Here is a 26038-nt window from a genome sequence, read left to right as displayed (position 1 = left end):
TCTTTCCCTGGGTGCAGGTTCTGGAAATCCCCCTGAAACCTGCTTGGTGGGAGGGATAACAGTGGCAACTGGGACATGTATATTTGTTCAGGTGGTGCTGATACCTGAACCTATAAGATAATGGTCTTCGAAAGGCAAAACAGCCTAACTATTGATCCTTACAGAGTTAGACAAGGAGTGCAATGTATTGCACTATCAATAAGTCGTAGAGAATCCTAAATTGAACTCACCAAGCTATTTTGGAGCCCAGCTTACAAGTCCAGCCAGTACAAAAAATAATTGCATAAAATTGTATAAGACCTTACAGAAAAGGAGTGCTGTCTCAAGGAATACACAGGAAATCATGGACTAAACTGCTGGACTCTTCAGGCACTGCAGCCTTAAGAATGGTTCATGAACTCTTCCCCCAGATCCTGCTTTGCATCTCACCTCACCTGCAGTGAGGAGGGAGTGGGAAGCACTGAACTGCGTAGGATACTAACTAGACTTATGTTTTGGTTATTGGAATAGCAATTGCCCATTGTATGAGTTTTAGTGTACTTTCCTCTTCTTTCCTTTCTGCTCTGTCTGCTAGATCAGACCACAAGGGGAAAGATACCATTACTGTGGTCTTGTCTCAAGGCATAGGGTGGTTGTCAGAGACTAGAAAGATGTCTCAGGAAATGTTAGGCTGCATGTGTGTGGGGGAAGGGGACAGTCAGGCCTTGTCCTGGTGAGACAGTGAAGTGCCCCACCACCCCCAGAGCCTGTATCCCAGCCTGGCAGAGCTGCCAGTCACTGACACACCAGAGGCAGTGCTCCTTTCTCCCCTAACCCTGCTCCTGAGAGGCCAAATGACCACAAGTCCCACCTGGGAGAAAGACCCATGAAGGCCAAGGGATATTTAGGGCCAAACACAAGGCCATCACCTGGTCTAGACCCTACCTGTTCTTGGAGTTTCTGTCTGAACACATCTGGAACCCAGGAGCTGGTAGCTATATGTGTGCTTTTCTAGATCTTTCCTGTCTTTTTCTCCTCATTCCCTCTTGTTGGAATATAACTTACCATTGAATAGATTTATAGTTTGCTAAGGTGAATGGTCCAGGTTAATGCTGTGAGAAGTGTTTTATGTTGACTGGATGTTGTAGTAAACCATAAGCAAAAGTTGCCTGATTTTCTAAAGTTTGCCAGTAAGTGTTTTGTGTTGTTCTGACCTCATGAGAATATCTGGTTGGTATTTCCCCCATATGTCCAACTCAGAGTGCATGAACCACTGGAAAGCCCTTTCAAAAGTCCCATTGAGTGAGTCGATAGAGACCTTACAGGGAGTAATTTTGTCTCTGGTTTTTGGTACTGCTCAATGAAACACAAGAAAACTGATCTCCTAGAGAGGTGGGGAACATCAGAAAAAAGGTGTGGGTTTAATCCCTGGAATCAGAGCAGCGTGTGCCTTTTAATGAATGTGTGCACTGGCTAAGAGGTCAGAATGGCTATGGATTAATATGTTGAGTGTTACTTGTACAGTTCAGTGTTGAGTCATGCAACAGAGCATTCAGTTAATTGAAAGCTTATGGTTTTTTGTAGATAGTTTGATTGATTATCTTTGGAAGTGCACTGGCATTCGTTTTTGTGGAAGAATCATTTCTGCTCCTGAATTCTACCAAACAAAAGGATTAAAAAACCCACATGTGCGACATATGCGATGCATTCTCACGTGAATGAGAAATTCTGGTCTGAGAATAATAGACTTCTTGTTAGATCGTGTAATTCATTTCTTCTTTATCTGTATCGTTAACAGACCATGAATGAGTTTGAATACCTTAAGCTACTGGGAAAAGGCACTTTTGGAAAGGTCATTTTAGTTAAAGAAAAAGCAACTGGACGGTATTACGCTATGAAAATTCTGAAGAAGGAAGTTATTGTAGCAAAGGTGAGTAGATGGGAAACTTTGGGATGTGGTTTACCCTTGATGCAGCCTTTGTCAAAGTCATGGGAAGGATTCTCAGAGTAGTTGTAAATAATTGCTCTGTTAGTGTTTGAAATGGACCCCTGATCTGGGGAATCACTTTGCTGATTTCCTTCTGCTTGCATTTCAGGATGAAGTAGCGCACACGCTGACAGAAAACCGGGTTTTACAGAACTCTCGGCACCCCTTCCTAACAGTAAGCATTTCTGCCTCTGCACAGTGTAACTTGATATCCCCACCACCAAGGCTTTCCTTATTTTTTGTTTCTTAATGCATCTGAGGTCTGTGTTTACAGAGTGGCTGTGTACTTCTATAACCTTCCATTTTAGGGGCACATAAATGAAAATGCTTTTTCAAGTTTTCTGATTCTTGCAGGACAGGTCTTCAGCACCTCTTGAAGACAGTGTTTCAGGCTGTGGTTTGATATTAGGGCTCACCCATTTAATTGCTATCTTGAGAGGAGTATCTGCTTTCCTTGCCCTTCAAATGTTTGGTCTCCCCTTTGTGGCAGAGGTCAGAGTGACTCTGCTTTTGTGACAAACAAATTCAGGAAGATATACTGGGGAGAAAAACCTTTGATTTTGTCTTTGTTATTTTAAGCTCCCAGATACAGTTCACCAGTGGAATCAGAGCACTGGTAATGCCAGCCAAAGGATAGTGGTAGGAGCATGTGGAATGGGAAGGAGAAGAGCAGGACTGTGCTTTATCTGTTGCTTTCCTTTTGAATTGTAAAGTCAATCCATACTCTCATTTTAGACCTCCAGTGCCAGTAGTCTCTCTGGGCTGAGTTCAGATATCCAAGTTCCATCTCAAGATTTTGTTTGTAATATTTACTACATGTTGTCTTTAAATTTTTTACAACTGCTTAAAGCCTCTAAGAGACTGTGTAGGATCCTGGTTGTTTCATTTGGCCAGGTACAAGGGCTTAGCTGGAACTCAGACCTTTTAAGCATGACCTCTGGAAGTAAATATTGCTTGTATTGAGTAAACTCAATAATGTTGACATGTCTAAAACCTGGTCCTTCATTTTTCCAGAAAAAATATGACTGGTTTAAAAGTGCCACCCTTCATAATGAAGACAACAATATCATATTCAGTATTTTCTTTTTAATGCTTTTATAAACCCAGATATCCAGAACAAGGGTTGTCTTGAGACATTAGCTACAAGACAGGGTCTAGCTTGGGTGCTAGGAAAAGGTTCTTACCCAGAGAGTAGTTGGACCCTGGAATAGGCTCCCCAGGGAAGTGGTCACAGCACCAGCTTGACAGAGTTCAAGAAACTCTGAGGTCCCTTGTGGGATTCTTGGGGTGGTCCTGTGCAGGGCCAGGAGTTGGGCTTGATGATCCTTTTGGGCCCCTTCCAGCTCAGCACATTCTGTGATGAAAAATCTTAATACTATGGCAAATAAGTTGATGTTACTCTTGCCACAGAAATCCATGTGACAGGACTATACACAGGCACCTTGTGACTCTCCATCACAGCCTCCATCTGGTCTGTTTTTGTGAATTGCTCACAAATTGGTATTGCCAGTGTTGGCCAATCCCCTGGCAGGCTGTCAGCAGGGAGCAGTTGCAGGCAGCAGGGCAGAGGCCAGGGGGCTGGTGTGTGAAAATACTTGTGTTTCATATAAGAGGTCTTGTAGCCAGTGTGGTGAAACTTTGTGCTCCAGGGTTTGGTTGTGGCCTCTGTTCTCTCAGTTGAACCTGTGGCCAGAGGAAGAAACTTCTGTCACTGTTGGTACACTTTGAGTCCCTGTTAATGGGCCAGAACTTTGTTTTGCAGCATTTTAGGTGATGATAGCTTCTGCAAGGAATTTGTTTAATGTTTTATTAAATTTATTTAGTGAAATAAGTTGGCAGTTTCCTCAGCTGCAACAGGAAAATAAAACTATTATATAAGATTTAAGGACAAAACATTTACTAAAATAGAAAATTTCATGTCTGCTTCTGAAAATCTATTAAAAATGCTTTTCTAAATGTCACTATGATCTGTCTTCTGAGTTTTGGTTTAAATCTGTTTCAGGCTTTAAAGTATTCCTTTCAGACACACGATCGCTTGTGTTTTGTTATGGAGTATGCTAATGGAGGGGAGGTAAGAGAAGTACAATAATGTTTAATACTTTAGGATTTTCCTGTTCTACTGCTAATTTTGCTTGAAATTATTTAGCTAAGGCCCATTTTTGCAATTCTAATTAATCCAAGTTGTCCCAATTAAATGGAGATGTTCACAGATTTAACTAATGTGAAGAAGTAAGACTTAATTTTTTCAACTCCATTTTTAGAACATAGAGGTTTTGGGCATAGGTTCATATTTTACATGACAGCAGTATATTGTAATCTGACATTCAGAAGTTCAAGAAGGCAAGGTTGCTTTATAGTTGCTCTAGCTGTCAGACAGGTTTTAACACTTAATATTGTGAGTATACTTGGAGGGAGAACTAGAAACTGCTGACTGCTATTACTGTCAGGAAGGAAAAGTTGGAATATTAACATTTCTTTTAAATCATGCATTAGTCTTTAGATTTAATATGGAATTGTAGTTCAGTCAAAAATAGTTTTATAATTTTCTGACCCTGTAAGACTGTAGTACATGTACTGGTTATCAGTGTGTGTCTGTGAATATGAGACATAATTATCTAATAATTTAATTTATGATGCTTTTTAACACATTTGGGAACACAGCTGGGTGAGGGTGGGAAGGGGTTTTCTCTTAGTTAATAGCATCATCCAAGCAGGATGGCTTGTGAACTGCAAGGCATAATTCAGAAACATTTGAAGTTAACAAATTACTGTTCTTGTAGTTGTTTTTCCATCTGTCAAGAGAGCGTGTCTTCTCTGAAGACCGCGCTCGGTTTTATGGGGCTGAGATTGTTTCAGCGCTGGATTACCTGCATTCAGAGAAGAATGTGGTTTATAGAGATTTGAAGGTATGTAGAAAAATAATTTTCAGGCTTTTGGGGTTTGGCTTTTTGTTTGTTGTTAAAAAAAGCAAATGATCCTGAGCTATTAAGAAATCCTTTCCTGACTGAACTTTATCCAAACTGTTGTTGCAGCTGTTGGGCTGGACTTTACAGGATGTCTAAACCCTTTGATAGTCCAAGAAGCTGCATAAGGCATTTATTGTGACTCTGGCAGCATTTCAGAGAACTTGAAGGGTTACTGGGCTACAGGGGTTTCATTTTCACTTGCCTGCTTATGTTCTGAGAGAAATTTTGCTGGTGCTTCTGCATGGTGGAACATAATTCTGGTTTTACCAGAGGAATGGAAGTTCACACTGCATGGACGTTGTGCTTCCTTGCAGTGTGCTCACATCATCTTCATAGTAGCTGCTTGCAGTTAGAAAACTGCCTGTGCTTCAAGTTACTCATTTGTTTGGGGAGCACAGAAGGGGAAAAGAAACCCCAACCAAACAAGGTATCTCAGGGCAAACAGACTTGAGAAATTCTTGAGGAAAATGCAACAATAGCATTTTCTTTCTTCCTGAGAAGAGTTTTCAGGACAGGATGAAGGGATGCTGGTAGTTTATTTAGGGGCATTCTGAAATGAAGCATGCTCTGTAATGTTCCCAGACTATGTCAGAGTAATTTTGGGATCTCTGCTGGGATTTTGTCTCCATATCACTGTGATTCCCCTGTAATGCACTTTATTGATACACTGAGGAAACTGTCCTAATACCTGGGTGACTTTCTCAAAAATTAGAGGCTCAGGGTGGGATGAATACCATGTGCTGAGCTGAGTAAATGTATACAGTGATTCTCATTAAAAGGGTCTTATGGGAAGTGGTTCCTTAACCTTGCATATGATTTCTGTTTTATTTATTTAATACTATTACTTACTGATACAGATTATTTAATAAAATCAGAGTAAAAGCAGGGATGAAGTTGTGTGAGGGGGAATGCTTAATACACTTTCTAAAGAACTGGTGTTCTATTGATGATGATACTGTAGAAGCATAAATACAATGTTTATGTTCTGCATTCTTCCTGTATATATGGTTGGTTACCCCAAGACTACAAATTAGTTACTTTATGCTCCCTAAAGAACTGAGCAAAATGTTACAAATGTATATTTACATTTTACATGCTCTGGCTATGACCCCAGTGAGGATGAGGTTCAAAACTGATCTGCAAAATTCATGTCTTTGATTATCCTGCTCAGGATTAGTGTATGTTACAGGTAATCATGTCTTTTAATTTGGCTTTTCTTCCCAGTTGGAAAATCTTATGCTGGATAAAGATGGACACATAAAAATAACAGACTTTGGACTATGTAAAGAAGGCATCAAGGATGGAGCAACAATGAAGACTTTCTGTGGCACTCCAGAGTATCTTGCACCAGAGGTATGTTTATGTTGGCTGTTGTGTTAAATTGCCTTCTTTCACGCCTTCCGTGGTAGCAGTAGGAGTACAGAATAATTCCTGTGCCATGATGTGCTCATGCACTAACTGCTGTTATATAATTACACATCCTGAGACTCCTTTATTCATCATGATCTGGAACACATCTTTAGCATAATGATACATGATAATTTTTTGGTGGGGTAGTTTCTTCCACTTGACAGAATATGTACGTTTTACTGGAACAGTGCTTGTTTCTTGTATCAAATACATAATTTTTAAAAAAGCCCTTTTAATCACTTCAAATATTTCATGATAGATTATCTTTTTTGCAGCTTGCTATGTGTTTTCCTATTTGAAAGGTTATCAGTAGGACTTCACTTGAGAAGTAGAAGTATTGCCCAATTCTTTTACTGTTTGAGGGCAGTCAAAGGTGACATGCTTTCAGAAACAGGACAGACCAAGCTGTTTCTGCATTATTTAGCATGGCATGCATTAGAAGTGCTGACTGTTTTACGACTTATAAAAGCACAGGATATTTCTCAGTGTTGATTTGAGCACTCCAGTTTCAGAGGAAATAAATCCAGGCAGGGGATCTCAGTTCCTAAACAGTTTTGGGTAATTTTTTTGTGGAGATTTTTCTTTTTCCTTTTCAAGTGCAAAATTCAAATGCATGTTTGCAGGTTTGTTCCTGGAAGCACTCTGAGTTGTGCAGCAGAGGTGGTGTTAGAGCTGGGGGTGAGTTGCGATGGATAAGAAGTGGGGTCAGGTTGTAGGGGGTGCGTGTACACTCGGTGCTCTGGGCACACTCTGAGCTGTGTGGGAGCAAACTCCTGAACTTGTAGGAAGCCTGAGCCAAGGTGGGGTGCCTTGCACCAGGGCTGATTCCCTTGCAGTGGGGCTTTGTGTCCCGTGGCATTTGCATTTCCATCCTGCTTGGAGCACGCACAGAAGCGAGCCTTGGGCTGCCGGCAGGTTATGGATTGTTGGCACAGCTTTCCTCTGAGTTGAGAGACTTGAGCATTGCAAACCTGCCTTGAACTGAACTGTGCAAAAGTAACAAAGATGGGAAACCAGCGTGGAGGAGGAATATTTCTGCTGCAAGCTGATGTCTTTGCTGATCAGTGCTTTTGTGCTCCTGCTTTCATAGTGGTGGCAGCATGCTCTTGGGTTTTGTTTGGTTTTTGTTTTTGTTTTTGGTTTTTTTTTTAAACTCACAGCTGCTTTCAAGGGCCTCCAGTCCTTTGTAATAATGAAGAACATGGGCACCTGTCGAAGTAGCTTGCAGCAAAGAGGCGGAGCCAGTCTCATGATGACTGCCAGCTTTTCCATGGATCACCAGAAGTCTTCAGTGAATCTAAATTGGGGTCCATGCCCCACAATTTGAAATTTACTGATGCAGAGAGTAATTAGCAGCATGACAGAGTGTTTATTATTCATAAACATGCCTTTTATTTTAGCTTCCCTCTTAAAATCAATTGCTGAACTTCAGTTTCTCATCAAGGATTTTATGAGGACGCTAAAAATATTTATTGTTTTGGTTTTTCCTAACTTGGAATGTGGGGATTCCCTGTGCAAGCAGTTGGGCTGTTCTTTCTGTTCTGTTACTTGCTATTATTTTTTCTTTTTAATATTTATGATGAGTTGGCTCATCCAAAACTCCTGAAGGACAAATCCTTTTGATTTACTCAGTTCTCTCCCTTACTTGCAAGTCCCATCTGTGAGTTGGAGTGTTAAATTCTGGGCAGGCTCTTGTCATCTGGTTGATAGCATGCAAAAATCTGGAAATTGTGTTGAAATGATCTGTGCATTTAAGGTCATACATCCTTCAAAGCAGGGGTGACAGTGCTCCTGTCTGCATTTGTAACTCGAGTCCAGCACAGCAGTGTGTCTGTACAGTTGTTGCATCGTTGTTTTTAGGTTCATACTGGAATCTCATGCATGGATGACAGTGACTGAACCATGTCAACTTTGATGTGTCAGATGCATCAATGGCTGTGATGTGTACAGCTGTTCTGCCTTCTCTTTTGAATTCCATCTCACAACAGTCTAGAGCTGCTCGTTAAGAAATTATGATCCCTTAATTTAGGTGAAATGACCTTGTTACTTTACTGCTCCCCAGCTATCCAGTGTCTTGCAATAAATCATGGATGAGTGCAATATTTTTTTTTTGTTACAATGAAGTTTTGATACTCACAGCATTGCTCTCTTCTACACAGTCACTAATATGATGATATGCTCATTGTGCTAAGAAGAAATAAGCATTTTATAATTAGTTTAAAATTAATGGAGGTGAAGGAAATGGTTGTAGTTAGTAATCTAGTTTATAATACAGAGCATTAATGCACTTTTTAAAGTAACATGTGAAGTGTTTACTGCATTTCAGAAGCACCTGTTACATTAACTACGTGCACGGCAAAGACCTCTGTGGTTTTCTTTTTCTTTCAGTCTCTCCTAGTGCATCTCTTGCAGCAGTTTAAAAAACAAAAATACAAATCAGAGGCCGTGTGAGTGTTTTATTTTAGGCAAGCCGAGCGTAGGGGAGTGTGAACAGGAAGCGCTGGTTGAGCGGGGTGACTCAGAGCGGGAACTGCATTGTCACACAGTCCCCGTGAGCCGAGGGGAGCCGAGGGCTGCCGTGCCTCGGGAAGGACAGGGCCGGCTCCTGGAATCCGTGAGCTGCATTGTCACACAATGTCCGTGGGGAGCCTAGGGCTGCCGTGCCTCGGGAAGGAAGGACGGGGCCGGCTCCTGGAATCCCTGAACTGCATTGTCACACAGTGTCCATGAGCCGAGGGCTGCCGTGCCTCGGGAAGGAAGGACGGGGTTGGCTCCTGGAATCCCTGAGCTGCGTTGTCACACAGGGTCCATGAGCCGAGGGCTGCCGTGCCTCGGGAAGGAAGGACGGGGCCGGCTCCTGGAATCCCAGCCGGCGGCAGCTGTGCCGGCCGCGTCCATGGAGGGGGCAGCTGCAGAGCCAGCTGTCGTTTGGTGTGAATCATACGGCCGGGGATGCTGGAAATAGACCGACGTGGGGTAATCCAATACCTGGCAGCCTTTTGATTTTTACTGCAGGCCCTCTCCCTCGTTCAGATAATTAAGGGGAATAATTAGTGAATAAAGAGAGGCAGAGTGCAAACAGTTGTTCTGTGAAGTGCTTCGATGGTGCTTTTTTATGTGCAAAACCTTTAAATCAAGATTTATAAGATGTAAAGGCCTTGCTTTTGTTAAACTTGCACTGACTTGGGCTCTTTTACCTTTTTAATTTTGAATGTTAAGTATTCTGAATCGCAGGAATGTGAAGCTCACACAGACACTGTCCAGTGAGAAAACAGGGTGGTGGTGCAGTTGTGGTTCATGCTCTTGGCAAGAGTAAGCAGCTCAGTGCAGGTCCCTGCAAAGAGCAAAGATGATAACTAAAACCTGAGGACAGGGTTTGGAACATGAGATGTTGGTGTCAGCTACAGACAACTGCAGAGGAGACACAAAGTCTAGAGAAGTCCTGGTAACATCCACTGGCACAGGCCACAAAACACTCCCCACTCCCTTCAGCAACCCGCTGTGCACAAGATCAGAAATGCACTGTGGCAGGGCTTCTCTGGAGCAAGCAGGAGAGGTGGAGAGAGCTGCTGGGGTCCTGAGCCCCTGCACCAGCCGCTGCTTTGCTAGGTAGAAGTACCCAGGGGAAGGGAAGAATGAGCTGTGCTGGGCTCCTTTTGCTGTGAGAACTGGCAGAATTCCACCCCACTGACTGTTCCTGTGTTTGCAGCCCTCTGAGCAGAGGCAGGAGTGCCTTTGGAGCAGGGCAAAGGGTTGGAGAGGAAACATTTCCTGACAGTTTGGCTGCCATTTTACAGCCTGAGAGCCGGTCAAGTGTTAGAAGTGTTGTTCTGGCTCTTAGTGTTTTATATAGATTAGTCATTGAGTATTTGTGGGTGGTCTTTCAGGATGTGCAGAGCCACAACTTTGGGGTGCAGGTTGATAAGAAGATGATGGATATCTTTGGCTTTTTGCTTGTGAAGGAACAGGTTCATGGCCTTTTCTTCATGTACTGGCTCCTTGGTGGGTTGGGATTTTTTCTAAAAACTTGGATCCCGTTTGGAACAGTTTGTGATGAATAAGTGAGAGTTTAACAGCTAGCTCTGTAATGTGAGAAGAGTTCTTGGCCTTTGGACTTTCAAAGTTGTGCTTATCATGACTGTAATGTGAGGGAGGATGGGAGAAAGAAGACAAGGAAGCTGCTGTAACACTCCTGCTGCCTCCTTTTCCCCCCTCTGCTCACTCAGGGTGGTGAGCGTGGATGCCAGTTCTTTTCACATGGTTCTTCTGCAGATACTCTGCTGGTAGATATGGCTGTGTGATCAAAGATGGACTTGCTGGGGTAAATTTTGCTTCATGTGTTCATGCCTGGTGTGGGAGTATCTTCTAAAGCCTTTTCCTTGCAATTTGCAGGTTCTGGAGGATAATGACTACGGCCGTGCAGTGGACTGGTGGGGATTAGGAGTTGTGATGTATGAAATGATGTGTGGACGGCTCCCTTTCTACAATCAGGACCATGAAAAGCTCTTTGAACTGATCCTTATGGAGGAGATCAGATTTCCACGCACATTGTCACCTGAAGCAAAATCCCTCTTGTCAGGTTTGCTGAAGAAAGATCCTAAGCAAAGGTGAGGCTGTTGCTTAATAGTTGCACTTTTTAAAGGTATTTGAGACAAAATTGTAATTTAATTTTTAATCTATTCAAATTGATTATCCAACAAGATGCAGCAAATGGATCTGCTCATTTATTTCAAACTTTTTAAATGAGCCGACGGCGTAAATAGTGACACAAAGCAGCTTTGGTGCTAAACTTCAGAGTATGGTGGCTGCCATTATAGCCTGGGAAAAGCAAGTTAACCCCACCTTTGCCTGTAATGAATCCAGTGGCTGCTGTGTTGCTCTACACCAAATACTTTTGCCTTCTGTTGCAGTTGAGACTGCTGTCCCTTTCCTGAATTTTTGTCTAGATCTGTGCCAGTGTTTTAGCGTCCTGCTTTGGACAGTAGGTGGTGGTGTTTGTACCATGTTTGTAGTGGAGTTTATACCATGCTCAATTGACTTTTCCTATTTCCTCCTTTTATTTTTGTTTTTCTTTTATTGCTGTATTTTTTTTTAAAAATAACCCTTGATTTAAAAACAGAAAAAAACACAAAAGAAGCCCCTAATAGCTAACAAACAGAAAATGGAACAAGATCCAAAAAGGATGTTGACCTTCACAGAGATAAACATCAGTTTAAAAACCTGCCATCTTGTCAACCCAGACATTTTTAAAACAAATAATATTGTGACTCTGCCCCTGATCTCCTGTCCTGAACCTTCCACTGTTAATAGGCCCCAAGTAGGAAACCTTTCATGTGAGGTGCAAGCAGAGAATTCCGGTTTACTTTCTGGTGTTTGTTTAGTCTCCGTGCTTGTGTGTGCACATAGCAGGAAAATGGGATTGCCACTACCTGGATACTTGGAGCATGGATTTCAGTCATCACTGTAGGGTATTTCCTTCACTATTTTTTGATGGAAAATCCTGCTGGGAGGTCTCATAATGCAAATCCACAGTTTTTAATGTTGGAGGATTCATCTTGGTGGTGCTGTGGGGAATGTGGCCAGCCCTGTACAAGGTGGCAACAGCTGCAGCCCCTCCTGAACCCAGTGCCTGTGAGAGGACCTCCAGGAGAAGGTTGTGTAATTGATGAGCAGCCCCCAGGCTCTGCTCTGCAAGCCTGGCTGCAGCCCCTGCCAAGAGCATTCCTGTCCAGTAAAGCACTGGGTTAAATGCAATTGTGACCCTTTCATAGCTTATTCAGGTGGGGCCTTTCAATCACTGGGAACACAAGCAGCATCTGCTGCAGTTTGTTCTTAAAGGAGCATCTCTGATGAACCAAAATGCAATTTGTTTACAAACAAAGAATACCCACTCGTTTCTAATTACGAGATTTTCCCAATGCCAATAATTACTCCACAATATGCTCACTTTATACAAATAGCCACTTCTTCACATGGATCTTCTGCAGGCTTGGAAGCAGTGCTGCTCTGATCTGGTGGACAGATGATTTTCATGCTGCTGATAGAAATAACTGTTGACTAGACAAGCCTGCACACATGCCTTATTGTAATTATGCCTAATTACACTGGTGCTTCCCAAGCTTTTTTGGATCATGGACTGTTCTTAAATACTGGTTTCTCCCCAGTCACTGTTCCCATAACTTTTTAACTGAAGCTGTGGTTCAGCAAATCCCCTGTGCTTTGTGACATTTCAGGCAGCATGGAGAACTGATCTGGAAGCACTGGAGGTGGAAGTCCTGCATCCTGCCCTTGTAGTGTTATGTTCTTTTTTCTGGGTGGTCTGGGTGCTGGGGAGGATGCCTGGCATAGTTGGTAGTTGACTCACAGTGTGCTCATGGAGCCATATGGACAAAAAACAGCCAGAGAGCTACTGAAATACATTCACTGAAAAGTAATATGTGTGATAGTCTGTGCTTTGGGGAGCCACTGTGTAATTCAGCAGAAATGCCCTCTGGTGCCCAGTGGTGGACAGAAGTTCGTGTCATTGTAAGTGTCAGAATTGGCAGCGTAACTTTGGATGAACTTCAGAGTGAGATGGAGGAGGCAGCCAAAACCATGAGAAAAAGGAAGCTGGGAGGTGTTGTCACTTCCCCTGAAATCATAAAAAAAAACCAACCAACCCAACAATAAAGGTTGATATAATGAAGCTTAGTGCCAAGGATACTTTAGGTTAAATATCAGGGAGCTAGGTAATTGTGATCTGTATCAGTGAATTAAATCTTAAAAATGACCTGTTGCACCTGAGCTGGATGTACTGAAGCAGTGTTAGCACACTCTGTTCAGTAATACCAGTTCAGTCTCAAACTCCCAGGCATATGGAGAAAATGTGAAGAACAATAAATTGCATTCTGCTTTTAATCATGGCTCTTTTCTAAATTTGGTCGTATGAAATCCATTTTGTAAGAGAAAAGGAATTTTGAAGTTTCTTTTGGGATTGATAGAAGTTTATTAATCTTGTAATGTGAGTCCTAATTTTCCTAAGAAGGAAAAAGTCTATTCTGTAAATATTTCCTGTTAATGTGACCTGAAATTCCCCTTTGCTGCTTTGTGACATGGATCAAATGAAAGAAGGTAATCAGAGCATATTTTCATACATGAAATAACAAATTTTTTACCTTTTATTGTTCTTCCTGTGTCTGTGGAGACTGCAACCTGTGAAAGTGGGCATGGATGAGAGCACCCCGTGTAAGCGGGCTAAGTTTAGATGGGTGGGTAGGTTTACAATCAGTGTCTTGTAAGCTCTGAATCTTGGCAGGTTTTGAACTTGAGAGAACTTGAGGATGGTTTAATCTGAAGTGCCTTAGTTCCTTGTCATAGGCCAGGGTTGTTGAGCCTCTCTCAGATGGGGTTTGTCACAGGCTGCGTCACCTGCCTCTCTGGTGCTGTTGGACCTTGCCATTCAGCAAGAACAAGAGGAAAATGATGCAGCATTTCAAAAACACCTGTTCAAAAATCTGATGCGCTCAAAGAGTTGCAGTTGTGGCTTTGGAGAGCTGAAGGTGTTCCCTGGGACCTGGTGGTCAGTTCTTGCAGTCACCTGGAGATCTGGTACTTCATTCTTCCCTAGCCATGATGGTTCTTTCCATATCCACATGAAAGTTTGGTCACAGATGTTCAGGAGTGTCAAGAGTCAATCAAGCCCTTACTTGTATAACTCCTTGGTTTTTTCCCTAGTGAAAGGAGGAGATTTGTTGTTAAGCTGTGTGTCTGTGTCCTCTCTGCTGCTCTGCCACAGGAAGCTTAGGTGGCTCTTGAGCACCCTTGCTCTCAGGCACAGGGAGGTCTGCAGCCCTCACAGCCACTGCTGGCATTGGAAGAGTTAGAGGTGACACTTGTGGGGACTTCAGGGGCCTGGAGGTGGTCCCAGCTAGCTGTGGCCAGCAGAAGGAGGTAACCTTGAGGAGCTGGTCCTCTTGGACAGCACACTTTGTGGACATGAAGAGTTTTGGAGCCACACGTGACAGGTGACTTGTGTGTGCCTTGAGTAGGAAAGTGCTTCTGTCTCCAGACAGCTTCAGGGTCTGTGTAGCAGCTGAAGTGCAAAATGCTCATGTCTTCATGTTTCACCAGGTGCTTTGAGACAGGCTGAGATTTAGCTGTTGTGTATGATAATTTTAGTCTAAATCAGTCCTGTCCACAGTGATTTAGACAAACTCAAACAGTTCTCCCACAGAGATCTAAATTGAAGCTGAGAAAAACATAAAAGGCAAGTTTACAGGATTTTTTTTCTCCCAGCTTTCCAGAATTTACTATTTTAGAGACTTTCCAAGCTTCACCAACCTCAAACATGACTTCTCTCGATTACTGATGTGAAGTGGGAGCTTTTCAGTGCTTTTTGGATCTACCATGTTTGTGTCACATGCATGTGGTTAATGAAGAAGTGGGGAAGTAAAGCTCAGCAAAGAGCTGGGAGTTAGCTGCATTTGGCTTTCCAAAAGTTTTAATCTCTGAGCAGGAAAGCACCCAAAGACTCTGTGTACAGGGCTTTGGGAAGAATGTGGCCTTTTCCTTCCAAATATGGAATCTTCCAATCATGCTGTTCTCAAAGCCAAAGACAGCTTCTCTGTGCTGATAGTGCCAGTCACAGGAAGCTGATGTGGACAGAGCTCCCAAATCCTTCCTGTGGCTATTAGAAGCCACTGAAGGTAAGTGCCATAGTAAAATAAGCTACTGGTGTCCATCGTGACTCTATCAGAGAAAGAGAAATGGGAGTCTGTGTGCTTGGAGCTGGTGAACACCAACAGCCTTTGCTGGGCTCTTGTTCTTGAGCCTGGTGGGGATGTTTGTGCCATGGTAGAATCGGGTTTGGGGGCAGGGCTGACTCAGAGAAATCATGTGAAGACAGGGCTGGAAAACCAGCAGTGTGCAGGTTTCTTTTTAAAGAGCTGGGAAGATTCTTTTTAAAGAATGGACCTGGGAGCTGAGCACTGTTTACTTCTACAAGTAAGTGGGCAAGTAGAGATACATTATTTTTCATGTGATCCACTAATTGCAATCTTCTTATGTGTTTGCAGACTATATTTATACATATATTTTAAAAATACAGTACAGCAAATTTTTAAATTTATTTTTATATGGTATATCTGTGGAATGATGGCTGATTGCCCTCAGTTTATGGAGCACAGACATTTGTCATTAAATGGTTAAAGGGACTTAAAAGCAATATGCAGTTTCATAAAAATTTAAAATGTGAAAATCATTTCATTTTAATATTGATGTTGCACTTTATTAATAATTTTCACTTTTGGATTTAACTGAAATAAGAAAGTCTTTCAAGTGTAGATAGAAGTTGAATGAATAACCAGAATTGTTTGGTGGTTAGGTTTTGAGGGGTGTTTTTTCTTGTTTTTCTTTAAATTGCTTTTTGGCTTCCATACTTTCTGTTCTATTTCTTTATATACTGTAAATTTCTGTAGCTTTTGCTTTTCAAGTCCTATATATATATACTATTTTTGGTTCTGTCTGAGGACTTTAATGTGCAGAATTTACCTTTATTATCCAAGAACCTCTTCAGAGCTCTTATTTCTGCTGCATTTTACTTTATTTATTGCATGTCCCTATGAAAGACAAACCTGCTGCCCTTTACATTCTCACTGGTGCTTAATGATGATTTTTGTGCTAGTTGCCAATTTAATTCTGTTGTCCTTGAGATGGACCTTTCGTAATAATTCTGAAAAAACAAAACTGTATTTTGGGATAAATCCATATCCAAAATACGAGGTTTCTGTTGTTTTACCATTCACTTTGACTGGATTTATGTAATTTTTAAAAGGTAAGTAAAACATCTGGAGTCTTTCTTGGCATTTCCCTGAATATGTGTTTGCCCTTCATGGAACACAGGCTCGCATTAGATAACATATTCTGCAAAGCACTTGTACATGGCTGCAGCCAGCCAGCCTTCCTGCCTGCTTCTGCAGAACACATTCAGGTGCTTCTTAGCTCAGAGTCACTGCTGAGCTCCTGTGCAGTCTGTTGACATCTGTGGATAAAGAGGATTGACTCCACCCCCTTCATCAGCCATCATCTTTGTGCTGTGGAAGCAACAAGGAGTCTGGCAGAGACTTGGCAAAGCCACTGCACCTGGAGGGAACCAGCCGAGAAGTGATTACTCACAGAGTTTGTTTCTGTTCCCAGGCTGCCCTGGAGTTTGTCTCTGTTCCAGGCTGCTCTGCAGCTGTAGGAAGTGCTGCCAGGCAGATGGGAGAGCTCTTGTCCAGCTTGGTTTGGCCCCTGGGGCTCTAGGGTGGACTTGGGTTGGTCTTAGAGCTCACCTGGGGAGGAGAGAGTCACCCAGGTACTGGAAAGCTGAGGAGCTGTTCCACTGCACATTTCCTAAAGGATGATAGGGAGCAAACCCCTTAGGTCACTGTGGCACTGTAATGGAAGAGGGCAAGGAAGCAAGCACAGCCCCTGGACTGTCAGGCACCTGTGCTGCTGGGTGTCCCTGGTACAGCTGTGGCCTCTGCCAGTTTGCCTTCTCTGAGATGGTGCTCAGGCATGGCTGAGGGCTTGAATGCTTCAGGATCCATTCCCAGTGAGCACTGAGAACAAAGTGCCACAGTATTTGACTTTTCCATGCTGAGCTGTCATCCAGTGCTGTCCCAACAGCGTTGTGCTTTCATACTGTATTCCAGAGCATGCAGTCTCAAGCAGTAAAAATGCCACTTCAATGGGTTTTAGCACAACCTTCATATTTTCTCTGATATTTTGAACCAAATTCCTCCCCTCTATCCCCATATAATCATGACCTGGGGCATGGGCTTACCACAGGTGGCCCAGAGGACATTCAGGGCCAGATGTTGTGCACAGTGGATGAGGCCTGGCCAGGTGTTGGCTCCAGGCCCAGAGAGCAGGCCTTGTCCCTGATGTCTGTAACAGTATAACTCTAGCCTGGGTCTTGTAGAGTCATTGCTTCAAGCTCTTGAAATGGGGTCAGTATCTCAGCTTGCAAGTGGCACCAGGCATGGGAGAACAGGCAGATCCTAGAGATCAGCCTGGGTGAACATGGTAACACCTGAGCATTGTTTTAACCTTGTTACCTGAGTCTCCTCCTGATTACCCAGTATCTGTTTTGTTTTCTCAATGCCTCCTTTGCTTGCAGATGTGGTTCAGTCTTTTAGAGAACGTTTTAACCTCCACAGCAAAATTTAAGCATCAGTTAGCTCAACACTGCAGCAAAACTGATTGCATCTATAAGCTGTGTGGACAGTTTTATTTTGGAATAAAAGTGCTTTATCTTGATATACCTCAAGTCAATAAAACACCCTTTGTGCTTTCCTGAAGCCAAGGAAGAGGAAAGATTTGCATATGCTGTGATATTATCACTGCAGTTGTCAACTGTTTTCTTTAATGGAAATTTAAATCAGGTTGCATAAATCAGTTTGCCTTAAAAAGCCTTGTCTCTCTTTCACTTCAAATTCAGTTTTACTGCTGGCATCACTGTGCTCTAGAAGACTGTAAGGGGTAGTTGCATGTTAATGTAGAGGGAAGGATCTGTGCCTCAGACCTTTTACTTTACAGGATCTGCTGTGGTCCCCAGGACAGCATCATTCCTGAAGGGCAGTTTTTTTGAACTGTGGTTATTGTTTTTCCTTTGTCTAAGAGAGACATTTTTTTCTAATTCTGTTTGTTAGTATGTTTTTAAATCTTTTAGTGGAGCTGTGTTGAAGCCTAAAATAGGCCTTGCACAAAAAACCAAACACACAGCAAATGCTAGAACTGCTCCCAAATGCATTATATAAACTCCAAATTTCTTCAGTACACTGCAATAAAAATTGTATTAGAAAAAAATAACTGTACTCAAACATTTAATTACTTATGTTGCCTCCTACAGGTTAGGTGGTGGTCCTGATGATGCCAAGGAGATTATGCAGCACAAATTCTTTGCTGGCATTGTTTGGCAAGATGTATACGAGAAAAAGGTATTTATACAACTGTTCTCCCAAGGTGAATTGTAGCTGTGGATGTATCAAATGTTTCAGATTTTGTTGCTCTCTCAAGATACACAGAAACCCTCTACAGAAAAGGTTTGCAGTTGTTTTTAGCAACAACTTAAAATACTGTGATCAGATTACTTCTGGATTTTTATTTTGCAATGATAGGAGTATCTTTTAATGAGATACGTGGTTTTATGGCTCAGTAAATAGGATGTAATCAAAATAGCTTCCAAATTTAGAGTATATAAACTTTTAAAATGGCTTTTCCTATGAACTCTTGCTGCCATTTCTTGCTGTTGACTGAAGCATCCCTTGCAACCCCAGAGTGGCTGTTGGTTCCTGAGCATCTGAAGCCAAACTTCCTTGAGGGAATAGTAGAAGATGGGCTCTTCTTTCCCATTCCACTTTTCCTGCCTTTTCAATCTAATGTTGTCAGCATTCAAGACAAGTCCAAAGACTAGACTTACATCAATCCAAGCCTAATACTTTTTTGTGTGTGGCAAAGGACTGATATGACGTGTCTGCACTTGGTGGTATTTCTCATGGGTTTTCTTTGAGACCCACTGGGTTTGTTGGCTTTTCAGTAGGAGCCACTGAAGTCAAAGAGCCCAGCCCTTCCTGTAAGAATGTGTTTCATCAGTTGTCTGTGCCTCACTGCCCCTTCCTTCTCAGCTAACTATTTCACACCTCCAAGATGCCCTGCTTTGTGCTCTAAGGGTGGTGTGCTGTTGTCCTCTCACATTCAATTCTCAGCAGCCACATTCTCATAACACTCATGAAATGCAGCCAAACGTGTATCTGCTGATTCAAGGCTCCCATCTACTGGTGCCACATGATCTCACTCTATTCCAGCCTTGCCTGATTTCCCTCCTTCCCCCAGCAGTCCCTCGTGGTATCAGATCTCATTTGATCTCTAAGTACAGTTTGGTTTTCCCTCGAGTTGGTGGGAGCAGGTAAGAAACTTGCAGAAACGGAGTTCCCATATTGTAGTGGGAACATTGTCCAGTGCCTGTATACAGCTACAGAGAGGGCTCTGTTTCCTCACAGATCTGTGTGGCTAAAAGAACTGAAAAATCATAAAACAAGTTTTTGTGCCTTGAGAGTGTGGATAAGACATTAAGACCTCAGTCCTTTCAGAGCATCCCTTGAGGGAGAGCTGCATGCAGTCATGAGGGCAGGAGAGGGTTCCGTGGAGTTTATTCAGTATAACATGAAAAGAAGATCTGAATTCCTATTTTAAACAGGAACTTGTCCCCATTTTTACCAGCTGACAAACTGAATGCTTGAGGGTTTGCTGTTTTGTGCAGTTTAAGGTAAAAAGCTGATAGTGGGGCTCAAATATTTTGAGTAAAGTTATTTGTCATTTGGTAGTAGTCCCAGTTCCCTGAACAGAAGAGAAATCACACAAACTGGAGGTAATGTTTAATTTATCCATAGCACTGAGAAAGCCTTCATAAGTTGTTCTATAGTGGTAATGATTGAGATTATTCTGAAAACTATCAGGAAATCTGAAATACTTGCATCTTTTAGGGAAAACTGTGTGCTAATTGAGACTCTCCCTGACCTTGGCCTATCCAAGGAGTCCACATCCTGGCTTTGCTTGTGTCCCATTAGTGTTTGCATCTGAGGCAGGCACACTGTGCAAATGGAGAGCCTGTGAGTAGTTGCTGCCCACATTCTGGTGGTCCAAAGAGGGCCCTGCAGCATTTAGCTGAAGTGCAGTCCCATGGATTAAGGCTGCATTTTGTCAGCTGCTGAGAGCTGTTTGTGTGCTAAGCTTGGTTCCCCACCATCTCCAGCAATGCTGGGTATGTGTATGAGTATGGGCTTGGGTAATCCAGAACGTTTGCTTTGTAATTAAGCTTTTTGGAAACATAACTTTGCTTTAAATTATAAGGAGCTTTGAATAACAGGGGTTGTCCCCCAAATTTAAAATGTTTATTAGGCTAAATTGGAAGAGTGCTGTCTGTCTCTGGTGCAGAGAAAGGTGCAGTTTAATTTGCAGTATTTTGCCCACCCACAAGCAAAACATACTCAAAGAGCTTTTAATCACACAGGGATTTTTTTCAGGTCCCTTTTTTCTCTTAAACCAGCATGAGCCTGTGGGTACCAGTGCTGGTCTGCAGCCATGGGAGGCTACAGGTGGCACCTCCCTGCCAGTTGAACTGCAGAGCTATTGCAGTGACAGCTTCCCAGTAAAGTGACATATTTGCTTGTTAAAGCCAGCGTTGGAGCTTTTTGCGGCTTCCCCTCTGTTTCCAGCTTAGCGCTCAGAATTTGACAGCAAGGGGAAAAAGATGTCTTGTGGGTGCATCATAATCTGTCTCAAATTGCTTTTAACAGATACTAAAATAAAAAGGAAAATGATCCAGGCAGTGCTAGCCCATTCCACATGTGTGCTGGCTTGGGATTGCTGCTCCGAGTCGCTCCAATGTGCTCAGTTCAGGTGGCTGCTGCAGTGCCCAAGCCCTAAATCACTCCGAGCTGTGCACAGCAAGCAGAGCAACTGGGGGCACTGTGAGTGCCAAAACCACCATTAGCTTAAAAGGACAGATAGAGCTTCACACACACACATGCACAGCCTGTCAAACCCAGGGTTGCTTTGGGAAGTAGGCAGAAGCTGCTGCAAAGAGAGAGAGAGGGAATAGAGTTACGTGAGGAAGAATATTCCTGCCTCACAGGGCTTTTATATGTAATATGTTGGTGTGATTTGATTGAGAAGTGTTACTAACATTATAATGTAAAGCATTCCCTCTTCAATAGCTTCAGGGGACTGCAAGGCTCAGAGTAACTCCTGACTTTGGGATATCCTATTTCCTGTTCCTTTTTAAATTCATGACATAAAGACCACTTCTGAGGATATATTTTTTTGTGAGGGTAATGTACCCAGCTCCTTTAAGCCATTCTTGGGCACAGAGAATTGTGAGTAATTGGGAAAAAAAGATGATAAATATATACTATAATTGTGTTCTCTTATAATAAACAGAGCTTTTATGCTCCGATTTTAAATGGTAAATGTTTCTTTGTATGTGGGAGCACTGCCATATGTATACATTACGTTTCTTACTGTCTTTACATTGAAAATGAACACATTTGATTGGATTGCTGTTCATAAGACAGGACACTGTTAGGTGCTCTCAAAACAGATCAGAAAGACCATCCTGGTAATAGGGAGCTTGAAAGTTGGCAAATGATTCTTCACATCCAAGCAGGAGGTAGAGTGGGATGTGGGGAAGAGGTGTTTTGTGTATTCAAGATTTGCTGATGTTTTCCAGGTAGTGATTTCTGTCGGTGTCGTTCTTGTTTGTACAAATGCAGAAGTGCATGTCTTGGGGTCACTGCATCATTCCATCCATGGAGCAATTTACCATCCACCTTGCTAAACCTCTCCCTGCAGTTTTGGATTGGAAGCTTGAGGCTTCCTCAGTCACGCTCCTGAATTGCTGCCCGGTGTGGCTGTGCGCTATTAAAAGATGGCCATGCATAACCCCGGTGGTGGGTGAGCAGGATCCCAGCCCTGTCCCTGTGCTTGGGAGGGCTCAGAGCCCTGTGCACATCCTGGTTCTGCCCCCCATGCAGGGGAAGGTGGGCAAGGTCTGAATCCTTCTCCAGGGCCCTCCAGAGTTGTCCGTGTTCCAAGTGTGTGCATCTGTATGCAGCCAGCTCCCCATCCCGCTTCCCAGGCGCACTCCTCCTCCAGCCCCAGCCAGGCAGCTCCGCTCCATCTGGAGCTGCTCTCGCCAGAGCTTGCCTAGGTACCCATGGATGATTTCCAGCCTGTCTGCCTGAGTTTCAGGAATAAACCCCAACAAGTGCAGCTCCTGGTGTAGCAAGAGGAGGATGTTCACTGCTGACTGGGCTCAGGTTTTTGTAAGCACTCCAGGTTTTCGAAGTTCAGAGTTGACATCAAACTGCTTTTGGGGACTGTGGTATTTTCAGGGTCCCCCGTGGCAGGAAGGAATGATGAAGCTGACTCCATGTTCTTAGAAGGCTAATTTATTATTTTATGATATTATAGTACATTAAAGAATACTATACCAAACTATACTAAAAAATAGAGAAAGGATACTTACAGAAGGCTGAACAAGATACTAATGGAAAACTCATGACTGTCTCCAGAGTCCTGACACAGCTGGACAGTGATTGGTCATTAAGTCAAAACAATTCACATGTTGCATAAACAATCTCCAACCACATTCCAAAGCAGCAAAACACAGGAGAAGCAAATGAGACAATACTGTTTTCCTTTTTCTCTGAGGCTTCTCAGCTTGCCAGGAGAAGAAATCCTGGTGAAGGGATTTTTCCAGAAAATATGACTGTGATAGGTGACCAGGAATATTAAAGATTAGTGTTGCTGCTGCCTTGGCCTAGATTCTGCTGGGTTGGTCAGACCTCCAGTGTGAGCTGCATGGGCACAGTAGCACTGTAGCTGAAACTTCCTGGTGAATGTTACAGCCCTTGTGGTGATACACAGGGTTAGCTGATAAGTTTCATATCACTAAGCATCTTTCTTACTTCTTAAGCATTTTCATCCTCCTTAAGCATAAATCTGACTAGATGAGGTTGACAGTTTCCATATAATTATGTGGGGAACTAGTATGTGTTGTTATTTTTAAACACTGGTCAGCATGTATTACTTGAAGAAATTTTAGGATTCTAAGTTTTCTTTGTGCAGTTAAATCCTAGAGAAAAAAAAATGCCTTAAATGCCCCATAAATAGTAAGTGCACACCTAAGTATTTTTACTGTATATGCTTCCTTCGTGAACTGGTGTTTTTTAGACATTTTAGGAAGGTAGAAAAAGGCACTGTAGCTTATAACTGTGTCAAATTCTACTTGTTTCAAACAGCACTGCAAGAACCTGTAAATGGACACTTTTTTTTTCCTTTCCTTAGCTTGTACCTCCATTCAAGCCACAGGTTACATCTGAAACAGATACAAGATACTTTGATGAAGAATTTACAGCACAGATGATAACAATCACTCCTCCTGACCAAGGTAAAGTTTTTCCAAATGTTTCCCACTGTGTTCTCCACACCACCAGAAACAATTTGCTCTGATAGGTCTCTTCAGCCCATATGAAAAAGTATCAGTTTAAACTTGAGGGTTTTCCATACGTATTTGACCAAGAAGTTGGTAAAATGAAAAACCTGTTTAATAAGAGTGAAATTATTTGTACTGTGGTCTTTTCCAAATCTGCACACTCCCACTGGAAATCAGTGATAAAAATGTTTAGCTCTTGTCCATATCCACACACACTGTGTATATGCAAGCAGTCAGTTGAGCACGGGCTAATGTCTCATCAAAATATTGTATTTTTGTGATAACTGAGCATGTTCAATGCTCTCAAATAGCAATTGCCAGAAAATTCAGAACAGTGAGTGTGGATTTAAGCAATGCAGCTCCTAGCAATTTTAAATTGCTATTTCTATTTTCTGAAATAATTTTACCGTGCATATTATCTTATTGTTGATTTGCTGAAAATAAAACTAAATGTAGCAAATGTTACCTAATGTTTTTTATTCCTCTTTCAGATGACAGCATGGATTGTGTAGATAACGAGAGAAGACCTCATTTTCCTCAGTTCTCCTACTCAGCCAGTGGAACCGCTTAATGTTTTGCCATTCAGAAACAAAACAGACTGCATTTTGGGGACCTTACTTCAATGGACACTAGAGAACTTTCTATATTATCAAGTTACAAACTGTGTTTGTATTACGACTTAGATGAATTTGTAGGAAGCCTCACAGATTCTGTATTTAAAACAATTCTTTGATGCGTTTTTGAGGAGAACAAATCCATTCTTTAAGTATTATGTCAAGGCTTTTATGCTGAATCACCATAGGTTTTTAAGAATATACACCAAAACTGTTTACTTTAGAAATAATTAAGGTATTCAACATATCAGCAACTCTGACCAGAAAATCCCCTTATTTTATTTATTTCGTACAGTTCATTATCTAAATACAGAATCTGCACTCTGATCAATTAGATTTATATAGGAAGATATAAGACTTTAGTAGCTAGTGCAATAATATAAGCAACAAAGTGAACAAACTCTGGAGGGTTAAGGTTCAAACTCATTTTGGACAGCAGTGAAGTGTCATCCAACTCCAGAAAACCAACTATAGGAACAGCATTAATGGCCTCAGTGAGGTAAATCAAAAAGCAAAAGTTATTTTTGTTATAACATCTGCTACAAGACATTACATATCAAACTGAATCCGGTGGGATTGCCACGCCGTACAGATGAGTATTTCATTCTAGGCAGTGCATTCTAATTATTCCGTTTGCATAGAATCTAGGAATACTTCATAGGATTGGCTTCTCAGAACCTAGAAAACGCTTGATTTACCAATCTAATATGAAAGGCAACAACACAAAATCACCCACTTTCACCACTGTACAGAAATACCACACAGGTCTAAGTGAGCAATCATCCTCATGAGCAAGTCAGCCAGACACGAGTACATTTGGCGCTGAAGTAATGACTTGTTGCCGCTTTTTTTTTTTTACGAAAAGATATATGAATATATATAAACACTTAATGAATTTTTGCATCATGCCAGATCATTTCTTCTTTCTTGAGTGTGCATTAAAGGTATCAGCCAACAGTTCATGGTGCCTTCTCACTCTTGAAGATTCAGTTTAACAGTGTTTCCCATGTATAAAAAAAACTAGGTTGAAACTTCATATGTGTTTGAATAATAATGGTGTTCAAAAAGTGAACTCTTTTTTTGTTTTTCATTTTTAATCTTAGTGGGAAATTCCCCACACCCTATTTTTGTTGTATCATGTTTCTTTGTAATTTTCATAAAAGCAGTCTTATTCTGTCTCTGCTGCAAATAAAGTTATTCCATTGTAGGTTGCGTTCTTTAAATTGTGCTTTTTTTTGTTTTTTCATTCTCTTGACTGTATAAAAAATGATGACATGTATTCCATTTAAGTAGCATTTAGTATTTTTATTTGAAAGGAATTATATTATGAAAACCCTCTCTTCCCCTCTCCATCAGACACTGCTGTGCTTGCACAGAGAGCCCATCATCTTGACTTTTTTTAACAACATTCAACTCTAGTATTTTTACTATGATATGAAAGTTTCCCTCCAAATACTTAAATAAAATTGCTTTTAATGAGTTAGGTTCTTATTTCTTGTGGTAAGAGCCTTCTGAATTTGTAGACATGTAACAACTGCTCCAGTTTCTCAAGTTTGATGTGCGTATCACTGAGGGATTCAGGTTGTTCTGTTCCTCCTCAGTTGTTTCATCTCTGTGCTGATCATTATGCAAAGATAATTTTGGAAAACGCTTGTTCAGAGAAAAGCAACCTGTGCCAGGAATAAATTGTCTTGAGGTCAATGAGGACTGGCCTTGTTTTGCTGCCCTCCTGGTGCCAGCAAAAGGCCCTGATCTGCAAAGGTATTTCTGTTCCACCACCCGGGCCAGTCTGTGCTGCACAATCTCTAACAGTCTCCAGGCACTAATGTTAATCACAGCTGGGAGGTGGTTACAGGAGGCTGGAATGTCCTATTTCAAACAAGAATACAAAGAACAAGATATGAACATCCAAGAACAACTGCAGTGTGCTTCAGAATAAGCAGCAGGAGCTGCAAGTGTGGTAAGCCATTAGACATCCAGCACATTTTTTGGTTCAAAGAATAAGCTGCAATTCCCAGTGCAATTTACTGTGTGTTTATGCAAGGAGGGAGGGGAAGAGGAGATC

At 42.0% G+C, this 26038-nt stretch overlaps 1 protein-coding gene across 1 annotated transcript in view; it reads left to right on the top strand.

The window, feature by feature from the left end:
• The window catches only part of AKT1 (AKT serine/threonine kinase 1), a 72370-nt gene extending 47174 nt beyond the window's left edge, over positions 1-25196 (top strand). The window contains exons 5-13 of the mRNA XM_005417921.2: positions 1778-1909; positions 2076-2141; positions 3969-4037; positions 4747-4872; positions 6157-6285; positions 10735-10949; positions 18215-18302; positions 23212-23314; positions 23851-25196. Coding sequence (XP_005417978.1) covers positions 1778-1909; positions 2076-2141; positions 3969-4037; positions 4747-4872; positions 6157-6285; positions 10735-10949; positions 18215-18302; positions 23212-23314; positions 23851-23930 — 1008 coding nt within the window. The 3' untranslated portion in view covers positions 23931-25196. The remainder of the gene's footprint in view (positions 1-1777; positions 1910-2075; positions 2142-3968; positions 4038-4746; positions 4873-6156; positions 6286-10734; positions 10950-18214; positions 18303-23211; positions 23315-23850) is intronic.
• Positions 25197-26038: the final 842 nt, after the last annotated feature.

Source organism: Geospiza fortis, unplaced genomic scaffold, assembly GCF_000277835.1.
Source record: "Geospiza fortis unplaced genomic scaffold, GeoFor_1.0 scaffold23, whole genome shotgun sequence".
NCBI classification, from domain to species: domain Eukaryota; kingdom Metazoa; phylum Chordata; class Aves; order Passeriformes; family Thraupidae; genus Geospiza; species Geospiza fortis.
This window is presented reverse-complemented; position numbering and strand designations above follow the sequence as displayed.